Source organism: Gossypium arboreum, chromosome 7 (assembly GCF_025698485.1).
Source record: "Gossypium arboreum isolate Shixiya-1 chromosome 7, ASM2569848v2, whole genome shotgun sequence".
Taxonomy (NCBI): domain Eukaryota; kingdom Viridiplantae; phylum Streptophyta; class Magnoliopsida; order Malvales; family Malvaceae; genus Gossypium; species Gossypium arboreum.
Genome location: NC_069076.1, coordinates 59,103,387 through 59,115,456, shown reverse-complemented (window position 1 = coordinate 59,115,456; position 12,070 = coordinate 59,103,387). Strand labels below are relative to the sequence as shown.

Here is a 12,070-nt window from a genome sequence, read left to right as displayed (position 1 = left end):
TAGTTTATAACAATAATATCAAATCAAAATTGTATATATAAAATTTCATAAAATTAAAATTAATGTATAAAATACATTTTATACTAAAATTTATGTATAATTTAAGTTTGGTAAAATAATTTTGGATAAAAATTTTAAAATTTTATTGGCCAAAACTTTCAAATTCGAACAATTAAATTTAGTGGCAAATTGGCCATCTTGTAACAATTTTCTTTTTAAATGAAAGAACAGCTCAAAGTTGAGAAGGAAAAGCAAACTCTCTGAACTCCAAATAACAAAACTAAACGCAAGAAAATCGTTACAACTTAAAAATTGAAAATTAATAATTCATATGATCTGTTTCATGATTTTTATTATTTGAATGATGGTTGTCGATGGATGCTGCTTAGGCTTAATTTGGATGGGTGGTGTGTTTACTTTCGGTGAGGTTAAAAACAGTGGTGGCGGTGAAATTAGTTACTGTAGCGGTGAGATTGGGTACTATAGCGATGATATTAGAAACAATAATGTGGTGTGTGTTTGGATTTAAACGCAGCTGTAGCGGTAAAGTGAGAATATAAAACGACTATTAAGGACATTAGATTAGAAATGACAATATATTTATGTTATATTATTTAATATAAAACATAAATTAAAATTATATTTTTATAAAATGATAATTAAAATATTAAAATCATATACAATAAAATTTAAATATTTTTAAATTATATTCATAATAAAATATCAAAATATTTTACAAATTATATTTAAATCAAATAATAAAATATAAATTAAATTGAATTTATACTAAATTTATAAATAAAATTATATATTTATTAAAAATTGTATTATATTAAATAATGACATATTAAACTTATATTATGTGTATTAAATAAAATAAATAATAAAAAAGAGTTGGACCCTTATTTTTTAACTTTTAAATCAGTCCACTGGACCTTTTAACTCCAGCCAATATTTTAAGTTACAGTGAAATGAGAAATACTTGCTATGTGCTTGCCAAACAATTGTGCTGCATTTCAGTTCAAATTTTTTTACTCTTTAAATCTCACCACACTTGAGTTTGCAATGTCAGCTCTTGCATGCCCGAAATTGTAACTTGCTACAGCCATAAGCCACGCTCCCTTCTCCACCATTTCCACTTTCCCTCTTTCTTTCTTCTTTCTTTTTTTTCTCATTTCGTTCTTTTCCCTCTCTATATCGTATCAAAAAAAATCATAATCGCCAATAATTGTCAGCTCAGGAGCTCAAACCACTGATTTCACAAAGGAGGTTGGCTACCAGGTATCATCATTTTCTTTTAAGTTTCGCTTATATTTTAAATTCTGTTATCGATAAGCCGTTGTTCGAAAACGTCGCTGGTTATTTATTTATTGTTTTATGTTTGATTTTTTTAGGTTTGTCGTACAGCGACGGTCTTGAAATGTGATTTTGAGCTTTTTTTTCCTTTCCTTTTTTCTTTTTTCGAGTTAGAGATAGGTTTGCTTATATTCTTCCTTTGGATCAACGGTCTGGAATTTGTAGAAGAGGAAGGTATTTGTTATGATTAGATTTGTAACTAAATTTTGGCATTGGATTGAAACTGATATTTTGTGAATAATTTGTACGTAATTTTTGTGAAAAGGATCTGCGAATTTGCGGTTTTCTTTTTGTCACGTATACATATGTGTTGGATTTGATTGAGAAATTGGGTTGCAAGTAGAAGATAGATGTTGGTGATTTGTGAAAGTATTGCTGTCGATTTTGAAGTTTAGCGTTTGAGGTGCAGGGAATCCTAGACTTTAACCGTGAGGTTCTGAATGCTAGCTGATACGATGAATGACTTAATTATGCATTATTAATTGGTGGATTGAAGTGAAAAAGAGTGGTCCAAGGAGCTAACACATTGTTGTTATGTAAGTAAACAAACCTAGGAACTTGTTTGGAACATGATCAGGAAAACGTCTGGCCCATCTGATCAATTAGTACAACAAGAATATACATATGCTGTTCCTAATGTGGGAAAGAATGTAAATAATAATAAGACTATATCTGTACAGACAGGTGAGGAATTCTCCATGGGGTTTGTTCAGGAGTGTGTTGGCACAAGAGCCATTGCTAGACCAGATGCAGCACTGACACATGAGAAGAGAGTTTGGTTCGATCAGAACCACCAAATGGGGTATCAGGATCTTGCCCGAATTCAGTTGAAAAGAATGGATTCCAAGTGTGCTTCTGACATTTCTGATTTTGCATCTCTGAATGGTTCTTCTAGAGGGAGTGAACACGGGTCTTGTGTTGAAAAGATAGGTAGATACCAGAAGGAAGATGGTGAAATTGGACAAGTGACAAGGAAGGCTTATGGTGAACTGAATTGTGATAGGAGCCATCCAAATGGTTTTGGACAACCTACTACAGCCATTTATGCATGTGACTCTTCTAGTTCCAACAACTTTAGTGGGCAGGGAGCTACTGATGGATCTCAATCTGGGAAAATGAAACTTCTGTGCAGCTTTAGTGGAAAAATATTGCCTAGGCCAAGTGATGGTAAACTCAGATATGTTGGGGGAGAGACGCACATTATTTCCATTCAGAATTGTCTTTCTTGGGAGCAGCTTCTGAGGAGAACTTCAAATTTTTGCAGCCAACCTCATTCAATCAAGTACCAACTTCCAGGTGAGGATCTTGATGCCCTTATATCTGTTTCTTCTGATGAAGACCTTAAGAATATGATAGAGGAATACCATGGGCTTGAAAAGCTTGAAGGTTCTAAAAAGCTGAGGATATTTTTGATTCCCTATGATGACTCTGGAAATGCATCTTCCCTTGAGGCAACGACCATGCACCAGAGCAATCCTGGTTACCAGTATGTGGCTGCTGTCAATGGGACAGTAGATCCTAGTCCTAGGAAAATCTCTGGTGAGCTCTGTTTACCTAGTGAAGGATGTCAATTGGGACCCAATTTGGATCCTAACCCTAGTTTCCCCAAATGGTGTCCAACTTCAGTAATCTCTTTGGACACTATGGGTGGTTTTAATGCATTGCATCCATCTCAGGTTTTCCATGATATCCAAAATATAGCCAGATCCCCATCTACTCCTATTTCTCCACTACCTTTCCAGCATGAGGAATGCAATGTTTGTGCACAATCAATTTCTAATAACGCCAGCTCTGAATACAACTATTCCTTCAATACAGCACACTTGAATCCTGAGATCCGCAGCACTATTAATCCTAACTATAAAGATGCCCTACAGGTTCCACCTGCTTTGATGAATCATAGTCACCCTTGCATAAGGGTTGCTGCCAACCACACATGCCAAGCTTATGGAGATCAGCTACTAAGCCCTGATCCCAGCAAAGATTCCATATTTTTTGTAGTTTTCAACAAAAGCAATGGTGATTACAATGGAATTTCACATGAAAGGTTTATGCACAAAGAAAGATCATTCCTTTCTGAAAAGCCCATCTCAAATGCTGGCAATCCATTAAGCCTGTTGTCAGGATCTGTTGATTCCCTGGATTCTCACCCAGGCATATCACATGCATTTTCAGATTCAAAGCTGCAGGACTGTGGAGGGAGGTCTGCTTACTGTTCACAAGAAGGAATGAGCCCATCTTCCCCTTTAAATTTTTCAAAGAGCCCATCACCTTCCCTTGTTTTTTCAAATTCCATGCAGGAAAGGTTGATGCAACAGCATGATAAAATTGATCTTATGAAGTGTGGTGCAGATAATTACTTGTTGGACACTGAATCTACATCAAAATCAAAACTGGATATGCAGAACTGCTTTCCAAATCCTGAACCTTCTGGCATGAATGAACCTATTCACAAGGGAACCAGTGACAGTAATGAAAAATGGCAAACAGCTAAAATTGATTTGAGTAAATTCAGTTTTGTGAGGCTGGACAATTATGAAGAATATACTGCAAGCTTGGACACCTGGAACAGGTCTTATATAAGTGATCCATTTTTGCATCAAGGTGGAAAACTTTATGAGGGGAAATCCCCTGATAGCAGTATGGGATATAACAACAAATTGTCTAATGCAGACTGCAACCAAACTTCTGGTTTTGCTGTAGGTACTCAGGAAAAAGATTCACAAGTCTCTCAGAAGATGGTTCCTTCATCCTTATCTATAAATAGTAACATAGAACATCTGCAAACCTTGGGAAAAACCACATCTGATATAGCTGAATCTTGTGGTTTCAATAGGAAAGTAATTGGACAGGGAGATACTACTTCATGTGCCAGGAACACTGAAGCCACATGCTTGTTTCCAAAGAGCATAAATGACACAAGACTTGATAGTAAATTGGGTGATCTTATCTCTGAGTCTTTGAATGGCCCTGTGTTGCATGAACCACCACAATCTCAGTTTGTTGCAAGTCAAAATGATATATCTAAAAAAGATATGCTTATGGGCTCAACCAAGTTGCACTCACCTACAATTCATGTTGACTCTGTTCTGTGCTCAAGCTTGCTCAATGAAGACCTTCATGCTATGTCACAAATTCCAGACAATAATGCAGCTAGGAAAGAGGTTCTCCTCATTGATGATGAACTTAATTATTCCAATCCAAATGCTGAGAAGGTGGTCCTCCTAGATCCCGTGCACAAGAATTCAATTGTAGAAGATCTTACGTTTTCTCTAACTGAACCTTCGAGAAAGAATCAATATCAAATCCAACCGGAGCCCATAGTTATGTCAAAAGATGTTACCACTAGTGTTCCTTCTGGGATGCTAGTTTCATCTGCAGTTGTCCCACATGTGGATGTGATCAGCACTGATATCATATCTCCTACTGGAACAGAGTTGGAGGATGCCATTGCAGATTCTGAGTCTAAGGTAAGATTTGTCAAATTTATCATGTAAATCTAGTTTTTATAATGTGTACCACTGCTAGTAGACTCAGGTAGCTTCATGGCTTTGTTCATAGGATTCTTCAGCTGATGTTCAAGACAAGGATGAGTCCTTCAGTGATGCTGTCATAGCTGAAAAGGAAGCCAACATCTATGGCTTGCAGGTTCTGCATGAAACTTATTTATACCTGTTTTCAGTTTAAAAAGTTGATATTTGACCAGTTCATTCAGTGTTGTTTAGTGAGAAGTGTAATAAAATTTTGAAAAGCAAATGTAAATCTCTAGTTGTTAGGCGGAAAAAACATTTTGTTTTTCTTAATAAGGTTCCATTTAGTTAATCTACATTGAAATCTTTACTAAAATTAATATCCTTCATTTGGTAGAACAAGGCAATTGAAACAAAATTGGGGAATTGACAAAAGAACATTACACATGAAATGAAAATTAAAAAAAAAAAAATCAAGGGTATGCTAATGTCTTTCTTCTTGGAAATATGATTTAAAACCATTTCTTTTTAAAACTGGCTATTGTGCCTATTTAGTTCTATTTTAAAAACTGCATATTACTCTTTTTTACTATTCTCCTCTTTTATATTCAGATATGTAGCAGTTTGACAACATTTATTCAAATAATAAAATTATTTGTTATCCACCCACATACTGTGTGGAGGACTAATTCTAATCATGTGTTGCTTATGGCATCTTCTTTATTGCACACATGAAAGAGATCCTACTTAACTTATGCATCCGTTTATAATTTGATCATGTTTGTGTAGTTTGCCCTCTTCCTTTTTATCTTTTCTCCATCTCCTTACCTTGCCATGACTTTTCAGCTCTTGTCTATTTTCTAACTGTTTTTGTAATTAGCCCTAACGACTGTCTTTTGTCCCTCTGAAAACCAAGAATATTGCTATCAATCTACTTTTAATATGGTTACCAGACTGATGGTTAATTGATAGAAAATTTGATTCTATGTCAACTTCTAGTCATATTTCCCTTGTAACCAGTAACTTTTTGGACTAAATTACCACCCCTGTATCAGCCCCCTCCCCATTTTAGTTTCCTCCTTGAAAGATTAGCTTTTGAACGTTAATGGAGGTTTTCTAATTTTGATGTGCAGATTATTAAAAATGCTGATCTTGAAGAACTGAGGGAGCTAGGATCTGGTACATATGGATCTGTTTACCATGGAAAATGGCGGGGAACAGATGTTGCTATAAAGAGAATAAAAAAGAGTTGCTTTTCTGGGAAATCATCAGACCAAGACAAGCTGGTAGGTCCGCGGAGATTTTTCCCTCTTTTTCCACCCCTTTCTTTCCAGTTTCTAATCCTAAATATAGTTGCTGGCTAGGTGGTTATAATTGTACACTGCATTCCAGAAACAAGAGTTTCAAAATACTATTATTGTTATGTCATGGAAGTAAATTCATGGGGGTACCCTTTCTCTTCTTCCTTTCCGGCCTTCTTCTTGACTCCCTTTAAAGGGAAATATATCCACTACTGTTATTCTGCCCTTCTCTGTGATTTGAGATTTGGTAATCTGTTTTTGCTGTTTATGGAGGGTTTTCAGCCCTTGAGTTAAAATTAATTTGCGGCAGCTTTGACATGCATCAAAATCACATATGTTTATCAAGGAAGAGTGTTGATATTTATCACAAACGCATGTTTTTATAAAGAAAAATTAGTCTGTGGGTTGCCATAGTTGATTCAAAATTTGAGTAGAGGTCTTCAAAAGAAGAAAAAAAAAAGGGTTTTCCTTTTCTTTTTTCTTTTAATCCTTTAAGAGTGGGGTTTGGTGCTTGAGTCAATTGAAGTAAATGTGAAAGAAATAGCTGAGAATTATCCAAGACGCTCCACTTTGCTGGTCATTTTGAACTGGGTCATTATTTCCCTGCTTTGCTTCTTTTTGTTTATCTTGTAATAGCAAGCAGAAGGGGGGATTACCATTCTGTAGTACTATAGAGATCTTTAAACAGTTTTGCAGTCAAATTCTTCGTAGCAATTTCAGTTATTTGCATGCCTGAAGCTAATATATATTTGGTTGTGCCAGACAAAAGACTTCTGGAGAGAAGCACAGATCCTCTCAAATCTGCATCATCCAAATGTGGTAGCATTTTATGGAGTAGTACCACATGGAACTGGAGGAACTTTGGCAACTGTAACTGAATTTATGGTCAATGGATCGCTTAGAAATGTCCTAATCAAGAAGGATGGGTAACCTAGGTTCATCCTCTCAAATTTATAGTCCTTCCCTCATAAATGATGTGCTTACTGGTTGTTTGGAATTCTTATGCAGATCGCTTGATTGTTCCAAAAAGCTTATAATTGCCAGGGATGCAGCTTTTGGCATGGAATACTTGCACTCCAAAAACATTGTCCATTTTGATCTGAAATGTGATAATTTGCTTGTCAATCTAAGGGACCCACAACGACCCATATGCAAGGTAATAGTTACAAACTCGTCTCTAGTAGATATTGAGTTCAAGGTGGCTAATGTTATTACTAAAGACCATAAATGGCTAGAGAGAAGAATAATTAATTCTGATTAAAGTGAAAGTGATTGTTTTTGGTCCAAGATGAATGCCGATATGCTTGAGGACAGTAGCATACCCTTATCTTGTCATGTTAGGAAGCTTGGTGATGGAAGGTTTTCATTGGCTGTTCACTTGAAGCATGGTTACTGTGTATTGTTTCTGTAGGTTGGAGATTTTGGATTATCAAGAATTAAGCGCAGCACTCTTGTTTCTGGAGGTGTGCGAGGAACCCTTCCATGGATGGCACCAGAGTTATTAAACGGTAACAGCAATCGTGTTTCTGAGAAGGTCAGTATGTGCTGCCACTGTGAAGGAAAGAACAAGCATGTTAAATGCCAAAATTTATGATATTTGATTTGGCAGGTTGATGTGTTCTCATTTGGAATTTCAATGTGGGAAATCTTGACTGAAGAGGAGCCTTATGCTGATATGCATTGTGGTGCCATTATTGGTAAGATTTCAGTTTACCTAATTTGCCATTAGCTACGATTTTAAGCAGAAATTTTACAGGCATGGAAAAAGTAATTGGGATGTTATGATACGGTATTAGATCCACTATGGAGTGCATATTTTAGCTAAAATGGTGTATTGAATTTTTGCCATATGTATCTGAAAACTAAAGAAAAAGCTTCCTTTTTTCACTAAAATTTGGCTTTACATTCAATTCGTAAAATGTGATTGCAGGGGGGATTGTGAAGAACACTCTTCGACCTCCAATTCCAGAACACTGTGACCCTGATTGGAGGGAGCTGATGGAACAATGCTGGTCAGCTGATCCTGAATCTAGACCATCATTCACGGAGATAACGAACAGGCTGCGATCCATGTCTAGATTGCTTCAGCTCAAGGGACATAATGATCAGGCCAGACAGACAAAAGCCTAATGTTACAGCATGAACATGATTAAACACCAAGCACCGGCTTGGTTTGTATCATCATTAAATGCCAAGCACCGGTCTTGTTTGTATCTTCACCTGTAAACTTGGGTAACTCCGACCCCACCCTTCGAGGTAAGTAGATTAAATCATTGAGGATGAGGATGAGTAGAGTTTAATCAATGATGGGCAGAACTTCTTTCCCCTTCTCTCACTTCTGTTAATATATAGCTCCATTTGATTATTCTTTTTTTCTAACAGAGTAATTCAGGTCATAGTGGTAAGGCAGAGAGAGAGCATTTAAAATATTTTGATGATTGTTGAAAATAGAAAGTTTATATGTATGTACACACATTCAGAAAAGGGGAAATGGCATTTGATTAGAGTTCAATTTGATATATCTAGACCTCATAATTTTAGATGGGAAATAATAACAAACATATATTCTTTATATGTGTTAAATTTACATATATTATAATAATATGTAAAATTAGTGAAATCTAGATCTATCATACAAAATTTACCATATCTCCATCCATTTTATTAATGATAATTCTATTTGAAAGAGCTAAATTAAAAGAGAAGGTAGTTGGGGTTTTCATGTTCACATTTCCATTTGTTCTGACTATCAATTGAGGAAAATGTCATTTCATATTCTTTTAATAATTTAATTTTAAATTTCATTCGCATATAAGTGTCATTATTTATTTATATAAATGATTAAATCATTGATTTTTTAAGCTAACTACTTAAATGATAAATTTTAATAATGTATTTTGATCGGATTAATTTATCGGTTTAGTTAAAATATGAAAATTAAATTAAGAAATCTAACATTTTTTAAAAAGAAAAATAGAGGAATTCATAATTATCTGCCTACGTACTTGTGATGCTTATAGTCTCAAAAAAATCTTTGCCCTGTTGACGGTCAATTCAAAATTCAACGGAAAGACTTCTGGCGGCTTTTGCTTTCTAGCTTTTTTTATTATTATTATTATTATAATAATAAAATCAAATAAAAGTAAAATCACTAAGTAAACAACACGAATTATGAAAATAAAAGTAAAGTTACTAATAAATCCTACGTGGTGATCATGGCTTTAGATGTAGCTTGAGTTTGAATAGAATAGAATTTAAAATATTTATTTGAGTTAAATTTAAAAAAATGACTTTAAGATATTGTAACAACTATCACTCACCGTAATCAAATTTGTTATTAATTTTACTCCCTCATAACTTATTTATTAATATTTTATATACGGGTTAACTTCTTTACTTGCTTAGTTGCTTCAATTATCTTGATTCTTGTCACTATGTGTTTTAAAATTAAAAAATATATTAGATATAAAAATGTGATTTTTAATAAAAATTATTTTAAAAATAAAATGTGAAACCGATACTAATATAAAATTTTAACATGAATATTTTGTGGTATCATCAATAATTTAATTTTAACAGAAATTTATAAAGATTCAATTTGATTAAATAATTCAATAATATAAATAGTACACAATGTGTAATTTAATTTAATAATATAATATAAATAAAATTATTACTATTTAGGTTTAGGGATTTTTTTAAATGATTTTAATTTTTTATTTGGGGATTAAAAGTGAGAAGTAAAATTTTAGGGGGAAAATAAAAAGTTTTGAAGAATAAAATTTTGGAGGGAAAGTAAATGGGAGAGTAAAATTTGGAGGGGGAATATTCAAAAAAAAATGAAGGAAAAATAGGTTTGGGGTAGACGGGAGATAGGATGGGAGGGGAGTAAAAGTATTGAGAGAAAGTACAAAAGTTTGGGAGTTTGGGGTAAAATGTAAAATATTATAGTTTGGTATTCGATTTATTTGAATTATTCGAATCCAAAAAATCAACTCGATTCGAACTTGAAATTCGAAAAAAATTGAATTGACTCGAATAACTTTATTCATTTAACTCGAAATTTTAATTTTTTTATTTATTCGAGTAGAATCGAGTTTTGCTCACCCCTAAGTATACATACTTATAATATCCATAACATGATGCCTCATTAAAAAATATTACCAAAAAAAATCAATGAGAAAAAAACCTTAGTTAAGGAAAAAATGGTACAACGCATATTTACTCTTTCATGAAAACATTACATAATATCTCCTATTTTACGTATTTAATCTTAAATACTAGTTTTCAAATAATCACTTAAACAATTTGCTAAACATTTATATCATCATTCTTCTAAATGCCATTAGTGAGGAAGAATTTTGGGAAAATATATTTTGATCTATTCATGAGTTTCAATAATAATCATAATAAAGTTTGATTATAATCTTTTATTCATGTACATGTTGGATCATCTTATAATCTTTCTTTAACTATTATTCACTGAGTTGAATTTACCACATATGTTTAAGTCAATTTATTTCATATAAATATTTACTCAAATGTATCGAATAATATCTTGAGAATTTTTGTATGCTAACAACATTCTAAATCCTTCAATGATGTTAATATAAATTTCCACTATATAGTGATTCATATAAACATTGTAACAACAATCTGCATCTACCACAAAAGAATATATTTTCATAATTCTTGCTAAGGCTTTAGAGATAACTTCATTTTCTTATTTCATTTTTACAAAACAAATCATTTGTACTACATTGACTTTAAACCTTTAGACGCTTGAACTATTGGTCCAAAAACTTCACAAATTTAATTCTACTTAAATTGCGTCTTTCTGTTTTAGCCAATCTATTTCATGTTTATGTTTTTTGACAAATTTATTCAAGATCCTCCTTTTGCTTCATTATCTCAATAATATTATTGCATGCAAAAATGTTGTCAACAACTTTCTATTTTCACGGTTCCATATTTTCTCTTATTGACATAATTTATCGAGATCTCTTTATTTTCATTATTTCCATCGTCAATTTCAAGTAGTTGAATCTCTTCTGGAGTTTTAATAATTAGATATGTCTTAACCATATGACATATATATTAAATATTTTCTTTTACGAGAATTTTCATCTTCGGTACCAATCGACTTGTCATTCTTCAGGTATGCATTACTTTAATTTATTCTAACAAGTTGTCCTACTAGAACTTCAATTCAAATCAAAACATTAATTGGTATATAACACTTGATTATTCTCATCGGGTTAGTAAATATATTTGGTAGTTAACATGGAATAAAATGAATTATCTTTTTAACTTTTGATTTAAATAACTTTCTACGAGGATCAAGATAATGCTAATTTATTTCAAGTAATTTATTTATCCAACTATTGTTTCTCTCCCTTAATGTTAGGAAAACTATCAAAGCAAATAGTAATCATAAATCATGTCAAAATTGAATTTCTAATTCATTTAAAACATCTGATAATACGAGACTCATAATTAGTATATATTCTCAACTTTATTTGAATACTCATTTTGTACTTTGTCGTGGAGCAAATTAAACATTTACTGCACATTCAAAACTTCTAAAATGGGTTGTATTTGACTCCTAACCAAAAGTCAATTGTAATAGGGAGTGTATATCATAACTTATTGGCATGATGCGTACAAGTGTCTATTCATATAAAATATCATATCCTTATACATATATACAAAATTTTGTCCTCAAAAGATATGGTTTAGCTACTAATTGGTAAGTGGTCAAATTATAATTCCAACACTAAGTAAATATTCAATAGGTTAAATTTACTTAGTGAAATCATTGTACCTTAATTTATAGAGTTATCATTGAAATAGATTTTTGAGAATTGTAAAGTAAATTAGTAAATATGTTATCAATAATATATTATTTTCTTGAACTGTTTGAAAAGACAAATTGTAAAAAAG

The 12,070-nt window shown here is 32.7% G+C and overlaps 1 protein-coding gene across 6 annotated transcripts; it reads left to right on the top strand.

The window, feature by feature from the left end:
* The first annotated feature begins 952 nt into the window (after nucleotides 1-952).
* Nucleotides 953-8,646, top strand: LOC108457055 (uncharacterized). 6 transcript variants are annotated; one of them, XM_053030761.1, is made up of 10 exons: nucleotides 953-1,281; nucleotides 1,766-1,892; nucleotides 2,037-4,826; nucleotides 4,918-5,004; nucleotides 5,960-6,112; nucleotides 6,890-7,053; nucleotides 7,136-7,283; nucleotides 7,539-7,661; nucleotides 7,737-7,824; nucleotides 8,058-8,646. In XM_053030761.1, the coding sequence occupies exons 3-10, from the start codon at nucleotides 2,055-2,057 to the stop codon at nucleotides 8,255-8,257; spliced, it is 3,735 nt and encodes a 1,244-aa protein (XP_052886721.1). In that variant the 5' UTR covers nucleotides 953-1,281; nucleotides 1,766-1,892; nucleotides 2,037-2,054; the 3' UTR covers nucleotides 8,258-8,646. The 6 variants fall into 6 exon arrangements, with proteins under 6 accessions (XP_052886721.1, XP_052886722.1, XP_017611359.1 ...); XM_053030762.1 differs by lacking the exon at nucleotides 1,766-1,892 and adding an exon at nucleotides 1,395-1,530; XM_017755870.2 differs by adding an exon at nucleotides 1,395-1,530 and having other exon boundaries at nucleotides 1,622-4,826.
* Nucleotides 8,647-12,070: the final 3,424 nt, after the last annotated feature.